General features: G+C 37.4%; 5 protein-coding genes across 8 annotated transcripts; 1 reads left to right on the top strand and 4 right to left on the bottom strand.

Annotated features, from left to right (window-relative positions):
• Positions 1–870: 870 nt before the first annotated feature.
• On the top strand, positions 871–2,510 carry BZIP8 (transcription factor HY5-like). The gene is given in 5 exon segments (NM_001293960.1): positions 871–1,075; positions 1,504–1,756; positions 1,981–2,137; positions 2,256–2,306; positions 2,308–2,510. Coding segments are annotated over 5 exon segments (612 nt in total). The 5' UTR covers positions 871–939; the 3' UTR covers positions 2,323–2,510.
• Positions 2,511–2,559: 49 nt separating this feature from the next.
• LOC103423911 (pectin acetylesterase 10-like) lies at positions 2,560–8,240 on the bottom strand. Of its 4 annotated transcripts, none has more exons than XM_070810800.1 (12): positions 7,538–8,240; positions 7,203–7,285; positions 6,677–6,806; positions 6,488–6,561; positions 6,161–6,247; positions 5,958–6,082; positions 5,810–5,870; positions 5,664–5,717; positions 3,470–3,547; positions 3,238–3,343; positions 2,978–3,159; positions 2,560–2,845 (listed from the first exon to the last, which is right to left on the bottom strand). In XM_070810800.1, exons 1-12 carry the CDS (start codon positions 7,773–7,775, stop codon positions 2,735–2,737), a joined length of 1,329 nt encoding a protein of 442 aa, XP_070666901.1. In that variant the 5' UTR covers positions 7,776–8,240; the 3' UTR covers positions 2,560–2,734. The 4 variants fall into 4 exon arrangements, with proteins under 4 accessions (XP_070666901.1, XP_070666903.1, XP_070666902.1 ...); XM_070810802.1 differs by having other exon boundaries at positions 2,978–3,123; XM_070810801.1 differs by having other exon boundaries at positions 3,470–3,532; positions 7,538–8,210.
• Positions 8,241–9,900: 1,660 nt separating this feature from the next.
• On the bottom strand, positions 9,901–12,286 carry LOC103423916 (protein NRT1/ PTR FAMILY 4.5-like). Its single transcript, XM_070810799.1, has 3 exons — positions 11,605–12,286; positions 11,376–11,500; positions 9,901–11,095 (listed from the first exon to the last, which is right to left on the bottom strand). The coding sequence occupies exons 1-3, from the start codon at positions 12,178–12,180 to the stop codon at positions 10,192–10,194; spliced, it is 1,605 nt and encodes a 534-aa protein (XP_070666900.1). The 5' UTR covers positions 12,181–12,286; the 3' UTR covers positions 9,901–10,191.
• Positions 12,287–15,223: 2,937 nt separating this feature from the next.
• LOC103423912 (uncharacterized) lies at positions 15,224–22,199 on the bottom strand. Its single transcript, XM_008361987.4, has 20 exons — positions 21,716–22,199; positions 21,596–21,630; positions 21,386–21,507; positions 21,040–21,129; positions 20,802–20,921; positions 20,618–20,701; positions 20,355–20,432; positions 19,819–19,944; positions 19,647–19,736; positions 19,193–19,228; positions 19,016–19,071; positions 18,145–18,289; positions 17,590–18,034; positions 17,381–17,472; positions 16,661–17,210; positions 16,332–16,467; positions 16,079–16,120; positions 15,774–15,930; positions 15,545–15,628; positions 15,224–15,465 (listed from the first exon to the last, which is right to left on the bottom strand). The coding sequence occupies exons 1-20, from the start codon at positions 21,970–21,972 to the stop codon at positions 15,325–15,327; spliced, it is 2,886 nt and encodes a 961-aa protein (XP_008360209.1). The 5' UTR covers positions 21,973–22,199; the 3' UTR covers positions 15,224–15,324.
• Positions 22,200–22,722: 523 nt separating this feature from the next.
• LOC103423913 (F-box/kelch-repeat protein At1g16250-like) lies at positions 22,723–25,180 on the bottom strand. The gene is made up of 4 exons (XM_008361988.4): positions 24,907–25,180; positions 24,697–24,791; positions 23,840–24,415; positions 22,723–23,466 (listed from the first exon to the last, which is right to left on the bottom strand). Coding segments are annotated over exons 2-4 (1,161 nt in total). The 5' UTR covers positions 24,699–24,791; positions 24,907–25,180; the 3' UTR covers positions 22,723–22,883.
• Between the last annotated feature and the right edge of the window lie 347 nt (positions 25,181–25,527).

Raw genomic sequence — 25,527 nt, 5'->3', positions numbered from 1 at the left:
CAGATATTGAATTACACGTGTATGATCATTTAAAATATATGAAGGAACACAGTTTGTTGGATGTAGTTGAAATGGAAATGAGGATAATCAAATTGCTAAAAGAAATACTCCCGACTAATTCAACATTTTTGGCATGAATAATTCTTGTAAGGAAAACTAAACTACACGTTTATGAAAACGAATGAAAGATTATTTTCACACGTTTATTTTGACCTTCTTCCGCACATCTTTTTTTATTTTTTACTACTAAATTAAACTAAAAATAAAAAGGAGTGTGTGAGAAATGATACAAAATGTGTTTCCCAAATGAATTACAGCTCATAATATGATGTTCTTATTTTTCTCAAAGGGCATACAAATTGCAATGACAACATAGAAAGTTCTATTTGGATTTCTTTTGTTTGGTTTTAGTTTCTATAATATAATACCTTAGCTTCATCAGTCGTGTTTCGTCTCAAAATAATAACATACCATATAATATTTTGTTTACCAATTTTTTTTAAAAATTATATTGTTGAAGTAGTACATTAAGAACAGAAAAAAGATAAAAGGGAAGAAGAAAGAATATCAAGTTTGAAGAATGTATTTAACCTAGAAAAATAAATAGATTTTTGTTGTGTTTGCTTTTAGGGTTTACGGACGTTGTAGGGAGGGAGGTCTTGGACAAATGAAAATGGTTGGTTGTATGTTGTCTAGGAAGACGTGTGTCGTGCGGCTATCTTTACATCAACGTGTTCGCTCCTCAACCAAACCCCTTCCTTCTACTCACAACCCTGTCAACTAATGTAAACGCGCACACACGCAACTACTTAAGACGCATATATAGTCAATATATATGTATCATTTCATATATAAGCTCATCATCCAGAGAGAGAGAGAGCTCATCAGCCAGCCATGTCAGTCCCAATCAGAGCAGGAGATGGTGAAGCCAAAAACCCCATGTTATCCATCTCCTCCTCCTCCTCCAGTTTGGAGCAACTACAGCAAGTACAGCAGCCATCTGGTTCTTCTTCCTCGAGGCCTCCTCATCCTTCTCTTCTTCTTCATAGTAACACCAAGAGCAGTAACAAACTAGGTTTGCTTATACTTTGTCAAACTAAATGTTGCACATTCTTTTCCTCCATATTAAATTATTAATGTTACATTAATTAAATTCATATAAAATATTCCAATGTACTAATCCAGTTGAGAATATATACGTTTGTTTGGGACTGTTTAATTTTAGAATACCTAATGCTTTCTTACATTTGGAACGCTTATAAATAATTGCGTTTGACAAAAAAAAAAAAAAAAAAAAAATCCTTGTCTAAGTCATAGAACAAGTTTCTGGAGAAGCACCTATCAAATTATTAACAATTTCAATGTATTTACAGTTGAGAAGATAGATTAATCCGAGGGTTGGGGCTTTTTTGCTTTGCTTTATTTACATTTCCATGCCTAATTATTTTGTTTTTGTTTTTTTATATATTTAATTTTGAATATTAATTCTGTCTTAATTAATAGACGTTCCTTGGTTTTGGTCATTGGATGATGATGATGATGATGGTGATAATGTTCCAGAAGAGAGCGATGAAGATATGTTCACGGTTCCGGACGTGGAGGCGTTGCCCCCTCCTAATAATAGTATTAATAATGCGGCCTCTACAATCGCCAAAGCCACCAGTAACAACAACAACCCAGATGCCCAGTCTGGCTTTCCGGCCAAGCGCCGCCGAGGCCGAAATCCGGTCGATAAGGAGTACAGGCGACTGAAGAGGTACTATAAATAATAAATGTAGGGGTTCGGAATTCCTATATTATCAATCAATGGCTTCTATATACAAACTCATCTTTAGTTTGTCCAAGTTTCTTGGTTCTCAAGTCAGTTTAAAAGGCTAAATGAAACCATTTGTAGTGACTTATCAGGTTGCAGCTAACATTTCCAAAATATATATCAATTCCAATTAAAACTGATCGAAACATGTCCACTCAAACTTACAGATTGCTAAGGAACAGGGTGTCTGCTCAACAAGCCCGGGAGAGGAAAAAGGTTTACGTCAACGATCTGGAATCAAGAGCCAAAGAATTGGATGATAGGAATTCAAAGTTGGAAGAAAAGATCTCTACGCTTGTCAATGAAAACGCCATGCTTCGAAAGGTGAGGCTTCTGTTACTGTTAGTTGAGTAGTACTGCATCCTCACTGCAGTTTACAAATCGTAAAACTCTTTCTAGTGGCTGATTACTATTTTGAAATCCTTCTACGTCTTAATTTCAGGTTCTTATGAACACAAGGCCAAAAGTGGACGAAAGTATTGAGCAAAAGCAAAGGATCAGTTAAGTAAGAGCAGATAGGCAGTTTTAGGTGACTATATTTAGAAATTTTATCATATGGAATTTGTGCACCACTTAGTTTGATATGAACACTCAACTAGCTAGTATGTAAGTTGTAATGAACTTCTATCTTCTCCCTTTTGTTTCATGTATTTCTCATGACAAATATTTTTTTTGGGATGAATTTTGTTTTGAGAAATTGTTACTCATCGCGTTTTCTTCAACTGGATGTCAAATTATAACTGGAATTTAATCAAGAGGATTACATTTATATATTGGATCATAAAAACGATACATGAACATGTTGATCGCTCTTCGAGCTTCATAGCAATGACTCGGTCTGGAAGGTAAAATGTTACATTACACGCCGTTGGCAATATAAATTGGGGAGAGAAGACAAATAGAGATGATATACAGAAATTTTCACTTAAACACCAGATTATGGCAGGTCTTGTCACAAGGGTACGGACAATCTATAGCTTTGTTGATACTATACCGATCGAAATACCAGTTTCCGACTGATTTTGCTATCCCCTGCAGATAATTGATTGCATATGAGATCAAGACAGACTCTTAAGTGTAACCAAAATAATGTGAAAAAGAAATGACAGCAAATCCATAGATAGTCTTTATTTAACTTAGTTTAAAGTGCACAATAGGGCATACCTTATTTCCAATAAGAGGAGAATTTTGAGAAAACCAGGTATCTTTTCTCTCAGTCTGGCAATGAGAAAAGCAAGAATTTATGAACAAACCATTTTTACCAGCCCTCGAGAATCCACTTACAGCTTTGAGCATTTGAATCCGGAAACCTGATAATTTGAAGAAAGAAAAGATAGAACCGAATTCTGTTCCGAAACACCAAGCATTCAGCATAACTAAATCATCATCTGGAACACAAAGCATAATTAAAGTAATGGAATCACCTTGCAAAAAGTTCATCTGCCATGCAGCACAACGTCCATTAGTTTTTGCGCACGCATGCCAATGGCCGTTAGGGTCTGCTGTTCGTGGAGCTAAACTGGCCTGGATCTGAGTAGGGAGAAAGATTCAGGATGGTCGTTCATTCATCAGCGTACCACGATTCTACTGTAAGATAGGTATCCATCCACCACATGAATCAGAAAGGAATGCGAGGATAAGAAATTAAGAACGCACCTGCCATGTATCATAAGCTGCATTGACCAGAAAAAGGGGAGTCTTGACACTTGCAATTAAGTGCTGGGGGAAAAAGCACTGAAATTTGAACAACGAAGTTAATTGATGTAGGACAGAAATCCGATTATTTCACGTGCAACAAAACTAAAAGAAGGAAGCGGCGAGCAATAAAGAAATGTGATTGGAGAATTGGTAATTCACGTGTTAATAGATTATTTGCTACGGTCATATCTCAAAAGTTGATGTTTTGAATCATTCTTGTTGAATGAACGCTACTTTCATTTCTGGTGCGGTCGTAGAAGAGGTGTTTAATTCTCCCACAAAAGTGGCTTGAGCCATCTTTTGCAGAAAGTCATGAAGACATCAGCCTACTAATAAATGGAGTCTTTTGGGGTTTCAAGGGCTTTATTATATGTCAGTTATTTTCATTTTAATTTCCTAAGTCTTTTGAGTTTTCCAAGAGGTTGTAAAAGGCTTATTTAAGCCATGGCTTTGTAATCATTTAGACATCTTTCAATCAATTAATCAAATTATCCTTTGGATTTGTATCAACTGGTGGACTCCAGTAACTTTGTTCTATAAGGGATTACGCTGGTAACCCTTTCATTGCTTCGTGCTGCGTCAATTGGTAACAGAGCGGGTTTCTCCCGTCTTGGCATTGTTGATTATCCTATTTGCTATGTTCTAATAGCAATCGATCGTGGGAAAAGATATACCTTAAGTGACGTTGATCATGAGGTTGTTACAATAGATGTGGTGTGCACAAAGGGAATTGCCTCGAGCCAATCTCATATAGTTGATGTTGAAGATATTCCTATTTTCTTGGGAAGTGATTGCATTGAAGGTTTTCTCTTGTGGGTTGAGGATGTAGAAAAACTTTTCAAGACACAACCAATTCCAGAAAGAGAGATGGTGAAGATGGTTGCTTCTTGTTTAGATGGTGACATGGGTTTATGGTGTGATCATATGCAAGAATCTAGGCGACAACAAGGTAAGTGTCCTATCCAAACTTGGCGTTGGTTGAAGCGACTAATTGTTAAGCAATTCTTTTCCGATTTATACGAATTGTATTTGGAAAAGACTGGTCAACCAATCATCATAAAAGAAGCTAAAGTGATGGAGAATGATATATCATTATGCCAAGAAACGGTGGAGGCCAAGGTGGAAGAAAAAGAACAAGTAATTTTCCTTGGTGAAAATCTTGTTGATGAAGATCTCCGGAAACATGACAACTCAGAAGTGGAGGCTCAAGAAATTCAAGGTATGAGTGAATCAAAATCTGTCATGACTTTGGAGAATCATGAGTCTAGTAAATTGGATCTAAATTCTATTGTTGACCAAACAAGAGAATTGGGTAAGGAAGAATATTTTGATTCCCAATTGCCATATTTCAATCTTATTTATGGAATTAATTTCATGATTATTCCACCCAAGTATACGGAAAGTTGGGCTTCTCAAGTTGAAGAACTTATTTTCTTAACAAGGGAGTTATCTACTAGCTATCAAGACCGTTTCAAGACGAACTCGAGGTCGAGTTCCTTTCAAGTGGAGGAGTCTGATGTAGGACAGAAATCCGATTATTTCGCGTGCAACAAAACTAAAAAAAGGAAGCGGCGAGCAATAAAGAAAAGTGATTAGAGAATTGGTAATTCACGTGTTAATAGATTATTTGCTACGGTCATATCTCAAAAGTTGATGTTTTGAACCTTTCTTCTTGAATGAACGCTACTTTCATTTCTGGTGCGGTCGTAGAAAAGGTGTTTAATTCTCCCACAAAAGTGGCTTGAGCCATCTTTTGCAGAAAGTCATGAAGACAGCAGCCTACTAATAAATGGAGTCTTTTGGGGTTTCAAGGGCTTTATTATATGTCAGTTATTTTCATTTTAATTTCCTAAGTCTTTTGAGTTTTCCAAGAGGTTGTAAAAGGCTTATTTAAGAGCCATGGCTTTGTAATCATGTAGACATCTTTCAATCAATTAATCAAATTATCCTTTGGATTTGTATCAACTGGTGGACTCCAGTAACTTTGTTCTACAAGGGATTACGCTGGTAACCCTTTCATTGCTTCGTGTTGCGTCATTAATGATCAAGACTAAAAAGAGAAGGGATACCTCACTCTAAAATTGGGTTCTTTGTATAATCTATATAGAAAATAAAGTTCGTCTTAAGGATTAAATGCAAGAAAAGAACCTACCAAAGTCGGGTGGAGGCGATTGGTACAACTCCATGGGAGATTCTTTTGCACCCCCTGCAAAATAATTGCATGTCTATTAGTCATAGAAGTTTCAATCCATGAAGCACATTTGAAGGTGGATAGATTTCATATTAAATGGATAATACCTGTAGACTAACCACTCTTCTAAACATACTTCTCAAAGTGCGACTACCAGATACATCAACTCTGCAATTTCAGATAACAAGATTATTATCTGAGTAAGAACCAAAAGGTATCAGGCATGCCAAAATTGGTTGAAAAATGGATTCTTACACGTCAAGAAACAGTCCAGCATCACTGAGGCACTTCACTCTAGTAGTTGCAGGGAACATTCCACGAAATTCATCACAGTGGAGTACAGTTGCAACCCCACCAGCAGAACATCCAGAAAGAAGAGCCTAGAAATCCCAAAGTGAAATGTATAACACTAGCAAAAGAGTGAAACATATCCTTTCCGAAAAATTAATGACAATAACCTGATTAGCATAGCGCATTCCCTTTGACATCAAGTCTTCCATAGCAGCTTTCCAGATACGTTGTCCTCGAAAATGCAATTGGGCAGCCTGAGCAACAAATAAACCAATAATTTCAGTTATCTCATAACATCTATAAGAAATACTACTTTGTTTGCAACTGTTTGACAATAAAAATCTTAAGAATATGATGCACCACAGCGACCAGTGTAAATACAGCAAGTATTAAACTTGAGTTCCTTACCTCGGGTAGAAATTAAGCAAAATAAGTGCTGGTTTTCAACAAGAATTTAAAAATAAATAAGTATATGATCATTTACTCCCACTAACCTCATTGTGACTGTCACCGGCAAAAGATGCACCATCACAATACCGAACCTTAACTCTGTTCCAATTGTAAAAGTCTGCAATTGTTTATGTCCCATCAAAAATATCAGATTACTAATGACGTGGGAAGAATCATGTAGGACATGTAGTGCTGCATGTGTAGAGAAATAAGGATGCAGACAGATGGATAACCAGGGTTTTCTCCTGCTTTGTTGCTTAGTATCCCTGCAAATGGTATATGCTTCTCCATATATGCTGATGAACCGCGATGAGTTTTCTTACGGTAGACACAGTTTCTGATTGTATCACACCATCCTCCTCCCTATCAATAAAAGAAGTTAACCAAAGATGTTACTTAGCTCCCAGCATATATTACAGGCAAGCCACTCAAAGAGAAAAACAATATTATACCAAGGACTAGTCGGTATCAGCTAAGTTACTTAATAAGATCTATTTCCTATATATCCTTTAGATGCATACGAAAGGCAAAGAAGTGCAAATCATCTTCGCTGAACGAGAAACTTTAGATGGTAAACTAATTTGATCAGAGTATTAATGAAATATCCATATAGAAGTACCAACAGTTAGTACCAAACAGAAGTATAACTCAATCAGATTCATCACAACTATTGATGGTGATGTGTTAAGAACATAACTGCCATAATTCACTCTGTCAAGTTTGTATGACAGTTCTTAATTTTCGTTGGATATTGCATACCTCTAACTGAATGAGCCAACTGTTTGCTCCTGACCCGTATCCGTGGTGGATGTGGTAAGCAGGTAATGTTCCATCTAGGCAGACTGCACATTGAGAAAACAAAAGTCATGAAACCACAAAGGAATAGAGGCATCAGTTCCTTTCCTTTGCAATTTCTGAAATTGGCCACATGAGCATCTAACTAAGAAACAGATGGGAGTTTCAACTACCTATGAATGCATTGAATCGTTCCACAAAGAATCAAACTTTAAAAACACACTAATCTGTAAAATTCAAGTATCTTTATTAGCAGAAAAGGAGAAATATCTTTCATTTTTTTGGTGAAAAAAGAGAACCTGCTCCTTTGGCAGCAGCTCCATTGATGAGTGTGAGACCCACCATTAAGGGTCTGCTGGAAACCCCATAACCATAAGTTGCATAGCCATACACATTACTCTCAGTATAATGCAGGTCTTGTTCCTGTTTGACATTCACATCCCCAATAAGAGTTCCATCTGTTCTTCTGCAAAACACAAACCCCATAAACCCCAAAACCCAGAAAAGCTTCATGCTGGCTGACCCCGGAAATCTCATTGCACAAACAAATGGTAAAAACTAGAGCTTAAACCAGAGCTATTTTTTATTTACTTATCAATGTAATTCAGCTGAAGAAAAAGAAGGGGGAGACAGAAAGACAGAGAAACACAAGGAATGTGGCTGAAGAACAACTTTGGTAATATGAAAAGGATGAATATTGTCGTAATTGAGGTAGTAAGCAACCCAACCACCAGTTGGCATTGGCTAAAAAAATCAAATCTCTTTCTTTAGGTGTTAGCAAAACAAATAACCCTGTTTGGAACTTCTTTAACATCACCAAGAACCCAATATGCTTCTACTAGAAGTGCTTTTAGTGAAAGTGCTTTTTTAAAAAAGCAGTTCCAAAGTAAATAAAGAAAATGGCGGAGAAGAAGTGGGAGAGAAATGGGGTATTTTGGTTCTGGTTTCTTTCATGAACTCAATTCTATCACTATTTGGTAGTGGTCACTGTCCTCTTGGTAAATATGCTACATTTGGCCTTTTAGTTCATGCTTACCGCTAATAAAGTGGGCAACAACCATAATCGATAAGCAATAATTGTGAGTGCCTAATTGGAGGGTTATCGGTGCTCGCTCCGGCCAATTTACACATGCTTCATTCATTCTCAACTTTTTCATGAACTATTAAAACTATGAATAAAATTGTAGTAATGGTCCATCAACATTAACTCAATTGAAGTAATGGTCCATCAACCAAAAATCAATTATTATTGGTCCCTCAACTCAACTCATCAAAACGTGTAGCTATGATCATTTTCATCAACTCTGTTAGAACTTCCGTCAAAATAAGTTACGTGTCTTGCACGTGAGACTAAATCAAGGGCAAATATGAAAAATCAAATAAGAAAAATTGTATCAATGATCACTCAACTTTAATCCAATTGGAGAAATTGTCCCTCAACTTTAACCAAATTAGAGCAAAGTCCATTACTCTAATTTAAGTAAGGTTGAAAGACCATTACTACAATTTACTTTAAAACTATCTAATGTCAATAATGAAAATTGATAGAATTAGAGCATTTAGGGACATTGTAACTTGACCTAATTAACTTCTCTTTTTTTTAAGTAAATAATGTATGCCTCTAAATTTAGTGGGGTTCAATGATATTTGAGGCCAGCTCTAACTTTAATCCAGACTGACTAGTGAGAATGGCAGCCCCGACACTCCATTTGATCACCAATCACATCTAGTAGGGAGCTGTACCACACTCTAACTATGACTCCCTCTTTTTGGTGGGGATTCTCTCCTCTATCTGTTTCCCTCCCCTCCTCTCACCCTCTTCAGTTTTTGTTTTTTTTTCTTTCTTCTTTCTCTTTCTACTTTTTTCTTCTTATTAGTCTCTACAACGATGGAATCTTGAGTTTTCAAAAAGAAGAAGAGAGAAGGGGAGAGAAAAAAAAGGGAAGAAAATCCTTGTCCATCTTTCCATAGCCATGATGTCCCCATACTTATCAAATATTGAGTAAATTGTCGTTTCACCCTCTGAATTATTATTTTAGTTGAAATTGACATTTTAAACTATTTTTTGGTAAAATTACCCCTTAAGCTTTTTGAAATTAGCCCATTAATCGTTGACCATCAGATTCATGAAAATTTCATCTACTTTGCTATTAAATACTGGCACACAACTAGCATATGATTCACTCTTGGTTATAAAGTCGTGCCAGTATTTGATAACAAAGTAAATGAAATTTTATCAAATTTTACAGTAAGAAGTTAATTGGCTAATTTCAAATAGTTTAAGAGAGTTAATTTAACAAAAAGATATTTCAGGAGGTTGATTGCAAATGAGTAATTATCTAGACGGTCAAGCGTTTACCCTCAAATGTTCAACATTAGCATCCTATTAATTCACATTTCAATATCATGCAGACCATCATGAGTTCTATCCTAAAGGCCATACTAATGCTTATGCATGTCCCACATTCTAAATGAATTTTTCATACTCTTTGAATTTCATTGTGATGTTATCTCATGTCAATCATGCATTGATAAAAACGCATAACAGTGGGTAATTGATTTCACAAACGATTGGCAAATCAAACACATAATCTAAAATGCATAATAAATTGTTGATTATAATCACTTAAATTACAATCTCCTAGCTACTACTCATATGCAATTGGTCTTAAAGTATTGAGTCTATTGAGCACTACAAGTTACAAGTTACAAATATTACAAGATCTTGTGGTCCATGCATCCACCTATATTTATACTTCTACTCTTGTATAAAAATAGACTTCCATGACATTTCCATCTAGAGGGCTTTTGGCTTTTGGCTTTCGGCTTTTGGCTTTTGGGAATTTTCATTTTTATGTCATGTTACATTTGGCACTCAAAAACTCAAAATTTTATCTATGAATGGAACTTCTTGTACTAGTACTTGGGGCGTAGACTTTGCTTCCTATTTTTTTCACTTGGCCTCGTTTTGTTTTTCTTCTACCTTGGACACAAAGCTTACACTGCTTGCAGAGAAAGACTGAGGTCCGCTGGCTTTGAGCAACATTTCCTCGTCGACTGTAACATCATTCTTATACTTATACCATTGGGCACACCATACATAAATTCCGAAATTAACCACGCTGAGGATCGCGAGGAACCAATAGAAATAGTCCGCGTGGCTTTTGTTCATATCGCGTCCTTCCAGCCACCCCATTTTGTTCTTGGTGAACTTGCTAGTGATGTTGTTAATGAGCTCGACGAAAACCGTACTCAAGTAGTAGCCAATGGACAGAGAGAGCCAAGAGAAGGAAGTGGAAAGAGAGCGCATGCCGGCGGGTGCCTCCTTGTAGAAGAATTCCATCAGCCCTACGAGTGTAAACATGTCCGCGATTCCAAAGATCGCGTAATGGAAAGAGAGCCAGAAGAGGCTAATTTTGTGGTTGTGGTGAACCATCTCGTGTTTTCGCTTAACTTCTACGAGTCCTGCTATGGCCATTGAGATGGCTGAGAGGACAAGCCCCACCCCGACTCTCTGGAGGTGGGTTATGCCATAGGGGTGACCCGTGATTTTGCGCAAGAGGGGAACGAAGGCAAATTCGTAGACTGGAATAAGGAGGGTCATGAACGCTAGAGGAATCACTGGGATTGTGGCGGATGGGACATCAAAATCGCCAATGCGTGTGTTCATGAGGGTGCCTTGTTGGATTGAAAGGGTTTGCAATTGGGCTAAGCATGTGTTCATGAGGATTGTGCTTAGAAGAATAGGCATCATCCTTGCCAAAACCTTCACTTCTTCCACCTGTGTTACTGTGCAAACTTTCCATTTTCTTGCTGCGTTCGCGCCATTAGGGAGAACGGCTGCCTTGTCTAGTAATCTGCTCAAAGAAAAGTTGATAATCTTGTTAATTGGTATTTTTTTTCTTATTTTGCACGTTTTCTTGAACAGCAAGTAACTATCAAAGAGACTCCTAATGCTAAGTTCCTAATGATAAAAAAAGTTCGTGTATTACAAGTTACAACCGATATCAGTCACGTGATCAATTATTATCAGAAACGTGTTATATTCAAGTTATAAGCAAGAATTTCTTCTTAGACAGTCCAAAGTTACGTAAGCGAACAAGTGGTGATAACAAATGAAGGGTTTGAGGAACCTGCCTGAATTGATTGCTGTGAGGGATGAGCTCTGCTTTAGAAGCAGAATCGCGGGCACGTATTTCATACAGTTTATCGGAATTCTGGGGTACCTCCACCTTCCAGTTCTTTACAGACACCACCAGTACCTTCACAAAGGGTCATCTCAAATTAATCAGTCCTCTGTTAATGGCATTACTAATCACCCTATATTTGCCAAGTTAAACAACGGGAGAGGAAGGAAGAGAGAGACCTCTAAAACCCTAATCAAAGGGCTCTCTCCTGGAACTCGGACGCGATAATATGGCTTTCCCAATGCAACAAAGAGAAGACCAACAGCAGCGCAGGACAAGGAGATGATAAATCCGATATCCCATCCAACATTTGAGCTCACATACACCACAAATGTGACACCAATCACAGCTCCAACTGTTATGCTAAGCAAAAACCAATTGAAGAAGCTGGCTATGTGCTTGTGCTCATTGGGATCTTTGGAGTCGAATTGATCAGCTCCTAAAGCTGGGATTGCTCCTCTGATTCCGCCTCCTCCAAGTGCCACAAAGGAAATCGAAGCGTAAAACAGTAGGGCTTTTGTGCCATGCACACAGGTTGATTCCAGACAAGGTAGAGGTTGCAGGTTTTTGTCATGGGCTTGAATAATCAGCAACATATATCCCTGCAAGTCAAAACACAACATATACATGTATTGATTAGTGTAGTCCAGGTGTGAAACAGACAATCTGTTCTGTACTGAAGAACGAATTGTGTGTAGTCCAGGTGTGAAACAGACAATCTGTTCTGTACTGAAGAACGAATTGTGATAAGTCATCAATAATATGTCGATGTCCCTGTTACCAACAAACACGATGGCGTTATCTATATTTGTTTTCCAATATCGATGCAAGTATGTTTTTAAACAGACTTCCTACACAGAGAATTTTTGTTGATTAACGTAAGTTCTTTTTGTTTTTCCGTTTAAGATGAATCGGATTAAGTACGTTGGGAGAATGGAAGGAAACAAGATTTACCAGCAACTCGATGACGCCAAAGAGTAGAGTCGTGTTGAGGCGGTTCATGTAGGCATCAGAGATGAATCCTCCAACAATGGTGAGCAAGAATGTGGTGCCCAAGTAATTTGTTGTGGTGGTTGCAGAGCCAGAGAGGTCGAAGTGGATGACGAACATGAAGTATAAAACCAGGCTGGCCATGTTAGCCACAAAGCCTATGTTATCCAGGAACATCATTGCTGCACACAAAACACATTCAGCAAGAGCTCAAATTAGCATGATTTCTCATAAGAGTAACGCTATTTAGACACATAAATGACACTCTTTCTGATATAGGTGGTTCTCAAATATAATTGTACATACCACTAAAGAGTGTGTCAGTCTTATGTGTCTAAATAACATTATAATGTTCGTTAAGTTATCCGAAAGTTGTCACTTACCAAAGATAAAATAGTTGGCCTTGAATCCACCTTCTTTCCTCTTCAAGGGTTCATAGGCTAAGTCTTTAGCACCAAGTTCATTGTCCTACAAATCAAAACCAACTAATATTAGAAAATGACATACAACATGTAGTAGTTCTAACTTCTAACTAACAACCATGTATGTTCATATTTTTTTTTTGGTGTGGGCATGAGTAAAATGCTAAAGTTGAAGAAGCAAGGTAGGACACTTTAAATTTAGAGTCGATGTGCTTTTAGAATGGCTAAAAGTGCTACAAATAGCATTTGGAGAAAAAAAGTTAAAATACAATTGGATTCAAAAGCACTTTTTAGTAGTTTGTTCACGAAATATTTTCACAAAACACTTGAAGTTTCTATAAAAATAATTTAATAAATTTCTAATAAAAGTGTTTGTGAGCAAAAAGTACTTCCGTCCTAGTAATTACCATGACGAAGGATGTTAACGAGTTCCTTTGTCAAAGAGAAAGGATGGTAGAGACTTTGGAAGAAGAAGAGTGAGTGAGGAGAGAGGAGAGAGGAACTCGTATATCTGTAAATGGTGAGGGAGGTTCCAAGTATATATATACACACACACACACACACACACAATACTTAGGAGGAAGGGAATGTGTTTTGTTTAGACTTATAAAATGTTACGCCATCATCTCCAATGCCAGTGGCATCCCAATTGTGGATGCATACAAGAACAGTGGCATTCCAACTCCCAAAATCCCGATGCCAAACAACACCATAAGCCGACGGACCGGCCGTGAGAGATCCAACACTTATCTCAATCATCGTTGCTTTTGACAGGGATCTAATCTAACCGATCTACCCCTAATCACTCTCCTAATATAAAATTTAGAAACACAAATATATAATTTAATTACAAATGTTGTTTTCAAACATGTGATGTGCAAGCTACAAGGGCAGCATTAGATGACAAATTCCCAAACAACGTCAAAGGTAGAACAAAAGATACTTAGGACATCTTCAACCGAATGAGGGTTAAAAGTCTATGTTTAGCCTTATAGCCCTGTAAGAAATTATATTTTAATGAACAGTGTCAAACCATATTTTATACCATCTCCAACCGAGATGGCCAAAGGGCATAGGCCAAACATAGCCTTTTGACAAAAAATCATGTCCAACCGAGGGGCGCATAGGCCAAATATGATTTATTATTTTAATTGAATTAATATAGTTAATTAAATTAAACTACCATATTAAAATAAAATTTTCAGACATATTGGAATATTATTTAAAGAGGTGGCCATTTGAAATTAAAGGAAATATTATTGGAAGAGAATAGAATGTGAAGAATTGAAATAAAATGAGGTAAGATAGTATGAAATTGTGAAAAGTATGTAAGAAATTGTGTAGGAAAAAAAATTCGTCCAAAAAATAAAAAAGTGGGCTAGGCTCATTAGGCTGGCTGGTTGGAAATGGCCAGCCCGCTGGCCTGATTTGGTGGTTTTGGCCCGATGGGGCCACAAGCCAAAGCCTAGCCCTCAATTGAAGACGATTTTTGTGTCATTTCGAGCTATTTTTAGTCATATGACCCTTTGGTCAAGTCGATTGGAGATGGTCTTAGTTGGAGAGAAGTCCCCAAAGGTGACTAGTGAGGGCCATTTGGAAATACATTTTCACTGAGTACTTCTTCTCATAAGCACTTTTGTTGGATGCACTTTTTATTATGAGTCCAAAAAATATATTTTGGATTGCTTTCGAAATGGCTCAAAGCACGTTCTGATAGTGTGTTTAGTAGAAAACTTAGAAGCGCATATGGCTCATAAAAGTGTTTTTTGGATAAGCATTTTCAGATGTTTCTTCAAAAAACACTTTCCAATGCTATTTCAAGAAGCGCTCAAAATTTGATATAATTAATAATGCATTTGTAACAAACGCACTTTTGAACATAAGTACTTTCTAATAAAGCATCTCAGCGAGACCTGGAGGTGCTTTTGCTAACATGAAATTGTTTTGTCTTACTAGAGGCACTTCCAAATAGAACCCGAGTCGGCTTTTTCCGGGGTGTGAGATTCTGGCTGCTAAGTTACGGCCAGAAGGGGCATTAGATGCTTTTGGCGACGTTTACAATTGAAGACCAGAACTATCCAACAAAAACGTCGACATCTAGTTCTCCTTGCACTCCACATGTCTGAGTTTACAAGCAGATCTTCCAATCTCTTGCCTCCAAACTTCTTACAAGCTCATTGCATCATTGATTTCACATCCAGTCATCGCCTTTGTATTTTCCATCAATTTGTAGTGTACCGCACGGCAGCCATTGCACACGCTAAAGTCCGGTCGTGTTTGAGCACGAAGAGCGGCAAATACAGCTCAACGAGTGGGTTAGAACATCACATTCATTAGCTTTTTTTCTGCAAGTATTCCTGCTTAAATCAACGGATACGAGTATGCATTTGGTATCGATGCAGGTTTCATCTTTATCTCGAATGAATTGCTACAACAATAAATCAATAAATGCGGACAAAAAATTTCAGTTGATTACATGTACGGTTTCTATTTTTTGGAGAACGGATCTTGTAGGGAGTCGTCTTCTACTTGACTGAAGTAGTAATGTGAGGCCAAACAAACGAGTGTGTCTGTAAGGATAAGACCCGCCACATCGAAAACAAACTTCGGGGCAAATAAACCCCATACCTGCAAGCAAAACATATGGTTATGGGTGTCCAATAATCGTTGAAAATTAACGTAAGTTGTTTTGGAAAGACGACCTTACCATTAGATGCCGCCTGTGCATTGTAACGCATATTATAGTTGCTGTGACCGAAGTAGCCATGATGAGCCCATAAATCATGTACACCTAAGACATCGATCACGACCAATTAACTTTCAAACTGGCTAGACAATCCACGAGCCCTATGATCTTACTGAAAGAATCCCTTTTACGAGGATAAAACTTATAAAGATAGCAAACACATGACCTATATGCAACACAATTAACTTACTAGAGATAGTCGTGTGAGCACAAATTTCTTCCCTTTCTCGGTCTGACCCAGGCGTGCAACAAGAAATGGAAGTCCAAATATTGGAAGGATGAGAGAAAAACCAAATGTATCCATTGTAAGGAGGATTGCTTGGGGAACTAGGATGAAATCATCGAACCTGAAAATAACACAGGGTTTTAATAATCTACCACAGGGCACTATGAACACTAACTAGGGCAAAAGCGGGAGCCAATCACTACTGGATTCTTTCGTTTTCAAAAGATAAGTAGTCAAAAGTGACTACTTATCCAATACCCGTGACTCACCCGATAAATGCAGCACCATATCGGAGGCCGTCAAAAGCACACCTGAAGAAAAGTTTGTCTTGGGTTATGAAACATAAGAGGGCGAAAAATGTTGAAAACAATGCAAATATAATATAGAAATCAACTCTTAATTAAATCATAAAAGTTATTTTTGTAGGCACCAAACCAAAACGATTCCAAAACTAACGCAATGTGTGCTGATAAGAGAAATCAGAAAACATGAAAGTCACAAAGTAGGAAGCAAGCAACAAACCAATGACCGGTGCAGAAAAACAGGCACACAGCAAAAAGGCTCCACTGCGTTACAGGAATAGGATCAAGCATTGTATTCCAACTGCCTCCATCTTTGGCATCCAGCTCTATGTTATCCAGCCTCATTATGCAATAACCTGTCAAAAGTAAAAAGAAAAATTATTACAGGTACCAAAACTTTAAGAAAAAGAGCAAATATTGAAATAAAAAAGGATAATATAACAAAGGCCAAAAGGTGGATGCAAAAGTACCAAGGGAAATTTTATTGGCCAAAACAAACCATTCAAGAGAAAATAAAGCACCGACACTATAAATAACTAAAGCACGCACCTCCAATAATGAATGCTAAAGCAATCCAAGGCCCCTGCTTTCCCAACAGAAGAATGACTGTTGAGCTCCAGGCAGAAAACATGGCCACTGTTTTAATATATAAGACTTTGCTGCAATCCGAGGATTTCCCCTTATTGAAAAGCTGATTAAATGCCAGTAATAACAATTGTCCAAATCCAATGGCATATATCAGACGAGGAATGTAATTTCTTCCAATGCCCTTAAGCACCTCGGCCAGATTGAATATGTTACTTTCTGAAGCCCAATGCACTGCTATTAGTATATAACTTATATTAGTTCCCATGATAATATACTTCCAAATCCCCTCAGAAGAGCTTCCAGTAATGGCCTTGCGCAGCAAAAATGCCAATAAAATCAGGGAAACTGCCGGTATAACTTCAGCAACAATATTCCAAACTGGAAACCCTGCAGTGATCCTGAGCATCCATGAAGGATATGCATTAATAATTTCAGAACTAGGACCCTGCTTTGACAATCCAACTTCAATAGTAAATCTGCAAATGGTGATCAGAAGAAGGAAAACAAATGCCTGCAATTACATCAGCGAAAAATGATCATTACAAGAAACTATATTTGATATGGTTCTATCAGAAATACAATAACAAATTTGTAACAGTATTTCCGCAATATTTGATTAAAAAGAATTGGGGCCTTGAGTGAGGGCACGGTAATAGAAACCTGAGGTAAACAACTACTCACTTCTAATATCATCTTCTTCTTCATGATTGAATATCGCATCTTAATTAGTCCAGTTGTGGCCAAAAGAAAGCATGCCACTTTTCCTTCTTCCACTGCTCACAAGGTTTGCATTAAAGAAAAAAACAATGAGTAAAAGTTAGTTTGCCAACATGAGCATTAACCATGGATTTTGTGCATCCATACATAAATAAACAGTATCTAATACTTACAGATAAAACTATTCGAGAGGAAGCTGCATGCACGCATCACCACCATAAAACAAGAAAAAATTAAACTGAAGGAAATCCCAGAATCTCCAGATGAAGTAAAAGAAAAACCATATTCCTCCTTCACTTTCTTAATTGCAAGGAAATGGACAAGAAGTGATATCAGCATAATGCCAAGTCCAGCACCCATCATCTTTAAATTAAACTCAGTCCATTTAGAACGTGCAAGTTCGGCAACACTTGCTAGGAAATCAGAAAACAAATTAATTTGCCTCTTAAGAGCAGGCAATAATTCATTGTGGCTTTTCTTTTCATGTGACAGCAACTTCTTTGTAGTATGTGACCATCTCTCCTCTGCTTTAGCATACATGTCTGCTATGTGCAACAAATCTTCATGGGAAAATCCAATAACTGATAAAGCAGAATATATATCTATATATCTTTTTACCTAAACAAGAAGAATCCAACAATTATTTAATATAAACTGATGGACGGTTAAAGCTTTCATCTAAGAATTTATGCAGTACATTGACATAAGATAAACTGCTAAAGTAATACCTGCCAAGAATTGGTGCAGAGTACATTGGCATAATTCAACATCCATTGTTCCAACTTTGACTGATTTTGGGAATTGCCCACACTATCTTCAAAATTCCATGTTCCAGCTCCTAAAGCATAAAGCTGAGGATTAACACGCCCAATACTGAAAGGAAAACCAATATATGTGAAACAGCTAGCATATAACAAAAAGCTAAAGTATGACACAGTGGTATAGAGGTGAACTATCCAATGTACATTGATTATTGTGAGATCTACATAAAATAAATTGGAAATGCAGAAAGCTGTTCCACAATACGGGTAACGGGACTGAAACAGATATAAGACGACATAGATATAAGAAATCCAAGTTTTCAAGCTAGTTAAGCTTTGAGAAGGATCACCGGGCATTGTCAACTGGACAGAAAGTAAATGCATTTTCAGTGTGCAATGCTGTTACAAACTGAGTACCAACTACCATGATAACAATGCATAACAAACCCAGATAATCCAACCACGTGATCATTTGACCTCACACAAAGATAAAAACAAAAAGCCCAGTTTGCATGGCATTTTGCGCTACAGTGGCAGCTTCATCCAATAGATTACCTTAGGGTCTTTTATTTTTTATTTTTTGGTCTGGAAATGACCAAACTGGTCAAATGTTGTCCATATATAAGAACTGGCTCAAATAAAGGAAACAAATGTTGACTTCATGATCGCTGAATGTTTCATTTTATTTTCATCAAGTACCGGCTTGTGGCTTGCCCATGGTATTATTGATTGTAGAAGAGAATAAGGAGCTGAGGTAGTCATGTCATGATCAATATAATCAATAAGCAATGGCATGCATAATGGCATAAATTAAATTGATAGGATGCTTACACTACACCTTCCAAAAGGAAAAGGGATACCAAGCAGCGCTGATATTGTCACCGCAAAGTCAAGCTGCAGAGAGTGACTTGACTTAGGATGGGTGATTGGCAAGTAAGACAAAATCAAGTATATTAACCCATTCTAACCTGCTGGATGGAACTCGCACAAATCAAATATATTAACCCATTCTAACCTGCTGGATGGTACTTGCACAAATATTCCTCCCATCCTGGAGCCAAACAATAAATAATTTATTCAGAACAAAAAATTAACTTATGAGTTATTATGACCCATACAAACCTAATTAAAAATGCCATTTGAACATAGAGACCTTCTTTAAAATTCTCTTAAGGCTTATAGGACTCCTACCCTATAGAGAGTCTGAAAGACAAATTAGTTTTATGACCTATCTAATCAAGTTTCATCAATCCCTGTAAGTAAGAGGCAAAATTAGATTTTGCAAATTTAAACTGTTTTACTTGTCCAACCATTTTGAATGTTTCTCTTTTCATTTTCAAGGAATAACTTGAGCCTCCATAAAATATAAGAGAAGAGTGGCAAAGGAATTAACTCATTCGTAGGTGGACGATTTCTACGTAATTTATAAGCCACAAGCATATATATGTGCTTTGGGAGAGAGGGGGTACCAAATCAAGTTCACAAGATGAAGTATCAAACTCTGATGGTATGGGAGATGGAGGATTCTTAAAGCTCACAGCAAATAATGATGTCTCAACCTGCATTGTGTTTTATTGAGTTAGCATGAGTAAAACAAAAAGACAAACAAAAACGTTTAAGAAAAACACATTTAATTCGTACCTCTTCAGAACTCCCCCCACCATGATCTCCATTCACAGTCTGACCATGATCGCCCATCACAAGCAAAAGAGTATTCTCATGTAAGCCCCCTGGCGCAGACTGCCTCTCCAGTGCTTCAACTACTTTCTAAAGCAAACTGATCAGTTTGTGAGGAAATTAGGGAAGGATAGATAAAGGGCTAGACCTATTGCATTAGGTGAACAAGACAAAGGGCACCAAGCAAATGTATGTTCCTAAAAGGCTAAAACTATTCAATACTTTGAAACAATGACCCAAAGGTTTCAGAAAGTTGGGGAAAGAAAATATTTTCAATAATATTTCCCACGTGTTCGGGGTTCAAAATTATACTTGTATTACTTATCTTGGAAGAAAAGGGAAAAAACACATAAAAAATATTAAAAAATGGGTAATTTATCATAGGGAGCCAAGTAACAGCCAACTAGTAAGTAACCAATAATTAAATATCCATAGAAGCAAAGCATCCAATGAAGAATACTTTCTAAAAGCAATTTCCATATGTGAGTTTGAAGAATTACCAGTAAGACGTTGTTGTATTGCTCCAACTTTTCTATCATTTGCATAGAATCAACCCCAAATATGTGCCCAGCATGATCCTGACAATTGAGATAGTTTTAAATAAATAAATAAATTATATAGAGCCTGCACAGCTTTCAGTGGAAGAACATAATCTGCTTCTCATACGGAACCCTTGGTTACTTGAGCAGTTCTTCAGAGAGGGACAATAGACACAATATCCAAATCTATTTATCACTGAAAAAATCAAGCACACAAACCATACCACACCAAGAAAGTGTGCAATAAGAACATCCCAATCTTCTTGGTACAAGAATGGAAGAAGGTGCTCAATGCAGCCATTGTCCACCTGGAACAGAAAGACAAATTGCTTCAATCCATGATCAAATTCAAAATACGACTAAATTCAAGAAAAAGGTTAAAAATTGAAATGTTTTTGTTAGGCATACCGTATCAAGATCTCTAACATTGAAAGAGGGGTAAGGAAAAGATTTTTCAAAATGACGAGGAAACAACTGTGTCCATGTATCATCCCCCATCATTACAACTCGCTTTCCATTTTTAGCCAACTGCAGGTTGGTCCCCATTTCAGACTTACGACAATAAGTTCTAAAACTTGAAAAAAGGAATAACTATGCCAGGTAAATCATGGCGGGGAGAGAGAAAGAGAGGGAGGGGGAGAGCAACCTGATGTATCAAGTTATCTTCCACTATTGCTGGAGCACCAAAGCTGTTCCCAACATCAATAAAAGTCGGCAATCCACCGGTTGTCAGGCCCTACAAAACATTGGAAGGTAAGCAACTGATATAGTTAAAATTCATCCTTGGCATGAGGCCAGCAAACAGGCTCTAAATTCACCAAATTCGGAATATCAAAGCATGCGTTGCTGCTAGACTAGAAAAGCAAACACAAAAGCATGGAACATCGAATCATAATCCATGAAAGACTAAACTTAAAAGGTGCATGAAGCATTGTGCAAAGCAACCATCTTGAAGTTCTAGCAATTTCAAACAAGCAAGTGAAAAGGCTAACCTTCAAACGCTGCAAACTCGTCGTTGGCGGATCAGCAATGGCTTTAAAAATCCGAGCAGACGACGCATTTCTGGCTGCCATGTCTTGAACAAATTTTAATTTGTCCATCCATGGTTTTGATTCTGCAACAACATTTATCAAGCACTCGACTTTACAATCGCAATCGCATTGCAGGCAACAACTAATGGAGTGAGAATTGAAAATGCTAACCTTGAAAGAAAGTACTGGGAGCCACAAAATCAAACCTGAAAAAAGCAAAGAGATTAACAAAACTGAGATTGCCCACATTATTTTCTTGGATAAATTTGATAAATTTGAAATGGGGTTTACCTGAGAGCGTCGAAAACGATGATTACAAGGCGCCCAACAGCAGGCTTGCTCCAGCAACGCTGCTGATTCGGGTCAACGGTGTCGTTTCGGTTCTGGGTTTCTGGAACGGAGTAGGAGCAAGGCGACTGCGAAACATCGGAGCAGTTGCTGTAAAATGGAAGCTCCGTCCGGGTGAGAAGAAAGCCTCTGGTGAATAAGAGAATGGCGACGACGTGGAGCACCATGATCGCCCAGGGAATCCATATTCGTTTTCCCATCTTGCAAGTAATTGCAGGAAAAAAGAAGAAGAAGAAGAAAAGGGATGCTGGTTTCTGTGTTTCTTGTGGGATCTTGAATTTTAAGGGCAGTGATTGCCGCGCGTTGATGGCGTTTGATTCAGTGCATGACTTCCATCTTGCAACACTGGCGTTTGCATTTTTTCTTGCTCCGGCTACTCCTTCTCGCGCTCCCTTCTTTTGGCATTTTTTTTTTATAATTTATTTCCAATAAACACCTCTTTTCAATTTGTCTAAATAATCCAACAAACAAGAAGTTGTCTAAAGTGGAAAATTTGGAAATTAATTTTTAATTTTTTAGTAACGTCTTTCTCGTGGATATTTCTGTTTTTTTATTCTTTCCAAAAACAGACTCGTGGATAGTTCTATTAATTATGTCAATTATTTTGTCAAATTGAGATTTTTTTTTTTGAAAAGAATGACAACTGGTAATAAGATACGGTTATCTATCATTTTTTAAGGCCAAAAACACTCACGTAGGTATTTCAGTCTTTCCCTGACCACAAGTCTGGCTAAGATTTATTTTTATTCCGTTTGTAAGATATAGAGCCTCTGAATTTGGTGCAGATGGGTAAATTTTAATTCCGCTTAATATATTTCTCATACTCAAATTTACGTAATTCAAGTATTTACTAACTTTTATTGTGAATTCAAGTAGTTACTCTCCCTTGTGTTGGTTTGATAAGGTTTTCAACTTCATAACAGTAATCACCTTGTTTTGACTTATAATCATTTGTGTTAAAAAATAAATCTCAATTTAATTAAATTATATAGTTTCAAAACACATTGGTGGTACACAGTTTTGTAGCAATACAGAATCAAAGCCAAAGCAGCTTCCTTTGGCAAATTTGAATACATTCTTCCGGCAAGGCTTTTCTTGTCGGCATGCAACTTTACCGTGTTAAAACTGAAGATTCTTCTTCCATGGATGCACACCCTATAACGGTGCCACGAGCTGACCCAATCATCGGTTTAGTTTCCCTCCATTTTAATGGCTTAACCGAGGGGTTGCAAACCCTCACCACACCCAGCTTCACAATGTCAAACCTCCCGGCACCAGATTGTTCCCACTTGAGAGCCTTCCCTCCCAGAACATAAAGTTCGTGTCTTAAGGCAGCAAAACCGTAGCCAAAAGCCTCCAGCTGCCGAGGGTGATCATGAAAAATCACCGATGGAACTGAGCCTATGTTGTACCACTCTCCCTTTTCAGTATCCCTTGTTTTAATCAAGCTCTCGCCCCAGTCTACAACAGTATAAATTCGATTATCTCCGATCACCTGAACTGCAAATTGCATTGCCCTAGAAAAAGGCCAGATGTCTTCCACGGTGCACCATGTTCCCTCGGATGGAGTAAAAACCTCGGAGGTATTTTGGTCCGGCAGGCCTACTTGGTCACTGAGAACATGAAATCTGCCCTTGTATGATAAACCTAAGCAGTCCATCTGAGGATTAAGCATTGGAGGCAACTCCTCCCATCTGAAAATTTCAAACAGTTATAACTCCAGTAAAGAATTACCATATTAAGAAAGACAACAGAAGAAAGAAACACAATCGAATCAGTTCGCTATAATATTATCACAAACACGCATCCACACATACACATTATGTTATCTGCTATTAATACCGTTGGGCCTCACTTTAAACAATAGCGGTAAAGATAACTATAAGGAAAGTCGGTAATTTACCAAACCACAAGGAAGACTGATGTAGTTTGCTAAAAAAGAAACAGCGAAAGATAGTATAGCAAGAAATGAAGACTGAAAAACTTTTCCATATGTAAATATGAAAGAAGCAGTGATAGTAACATCAGTTCTCAGACATATTTGAAGTGCCAAATATAGGAACATACTTATTAGCCACTGGATCATAAACCTCGGCAAGAGCAAGCCCTCTGGTGCAAGATAAGTTGCGGCCCCCAGCAACGTAAATTTTATCAGAAACAACACTACATGCAAAATGAGTACGGGGTGTGATCATGCTTGCTACACTAGTCCATTGTTTCTTAAACGGATCAAACTGCATCACCTCATTTGTTATCAAAGGCTTTTTGTGGGGAACTGGTGGATCATTCTGCGCATAGGACCCTCCAATAACGAAAAATTGGTTGCAGACACTAATACTTGAAAATCCAGTGTGTTTCCAGTCACCATGAACGGTGGGAATCTTTGGCAAAGGATGCCACCTATCAGCTTCAGGATCATAAGCAACCCACTCATTGTTAGATCCTTCTGTAAGAACAAACAGCCAGTTGCCGCACCATTCTTCTCTAGCTTTATAGTTGGCATAGTCCGAGCTGTGCAATAAATCTCTCCACGTCTTGGAGACAGTTTCGAGCAATCCATGGTACCCGTGAGACACCATTGCCAAGCATCTCAATGCCAAATCATCAGGCAATCCAGGAATAATACACTGGTGCAGAGATTCCCTATATTCCAAAGGATTGACAAATTAAACCAACCAAATCCTTGAGAACGAAAAATGAAAAACCGAAAATCTACACGCATATAGAGCTATAATATAAAGGTCAGTTCTTTGCAAAACCAACAATTGCATTTACCAAGAAACAGTCGTATAAGGGTTCATCCATCAGGTAAAATTCGAAATTTCGGATTGACCCATACACCATTTCTACAAAATTTTAAGCATGGCATTCTTACTGAACAAAATTGATATGTTAGTTGGGAGCTGAGAGAAGCAATTTCTTACATGAATCAATATATCCAGAAAAGAAAACTGGTTCCTTTTTCTTATGAATCTGAAATGGGCACCTGCAACTCCCCTACATAAATAAAAAAACCAACCTGAAAAATTAAAAGGAAATGGTTAAGACCCAATACCCTTTGATAAATTCATAAAAATTGAGAAATACTAAAAGAAAAATCAAATAGAGAAAATTCAATGGGTGAAAAGGCTTACAAAAATGGCATTTACATTGGCCTTCTGGATTCTGGGTAGAAAATGAAATCCAAGCTAGCTTCTTTTGCAGTTTCAGCGGCTCCAATCCTCTTTGGCTCTCATCACTTACTTTCAGAACTTGATGGGGAAGAAGAAGACGACGACCAAACCAAGACCCCACAGACGGAGATTCATTTTATGGGAGGATAAATTGGTTCTCTCTTTTATTTTTAGAGACAACCTAAGTATTGATTAGTTGCTGTGGAACATAACATAATCATTTAGTCCCGTTCCTACCAACAAAAACATGTTTTAATATCTTTATGCCTTTTTTTATTTGTTTTGGTCATATATGCCTGCCTAGTGCCTACTTTCTTCAAAATTGAATTAAAAAAGTTGCCTTGTGGCGGGCGAAGAACGTGGGTTTATGTCTACCAGACGAAGAATGTTAGAGATGGCGACTTTGTCGATTAAAGTTATAATATAAATTTTAAGTACTATTATTTCGAGATCCATCTAAATGGAAACTTATTTTTTTGATAATTTGATCGTAGTCTCTATGACCGTAGTGTTTGTAATTTTTTTTTTTTTGAAGAAGAAAAAGAAAAAAGAATTGTTTGTAATCTAAATTTCATATTAATA

Source organism: Malus domestica, chromosome 13, assembly GCF_042453785.1.
Source record: "Malus domestica chromosome 13, GDT2T_hap1".
Classification (NCBI taxonomy): domain Eukaryota; kingdom Viridiplantae; phylum Streptophyta; class Magnoliopsida; order Rosales; family Rosaceae; genus Malus; species Malus domestica.
The sequence above is the reverse complement of the archived record's forward strand: the minus strand, read 5'-3'. Positions and strand labels throughout refer to the sequence as shown.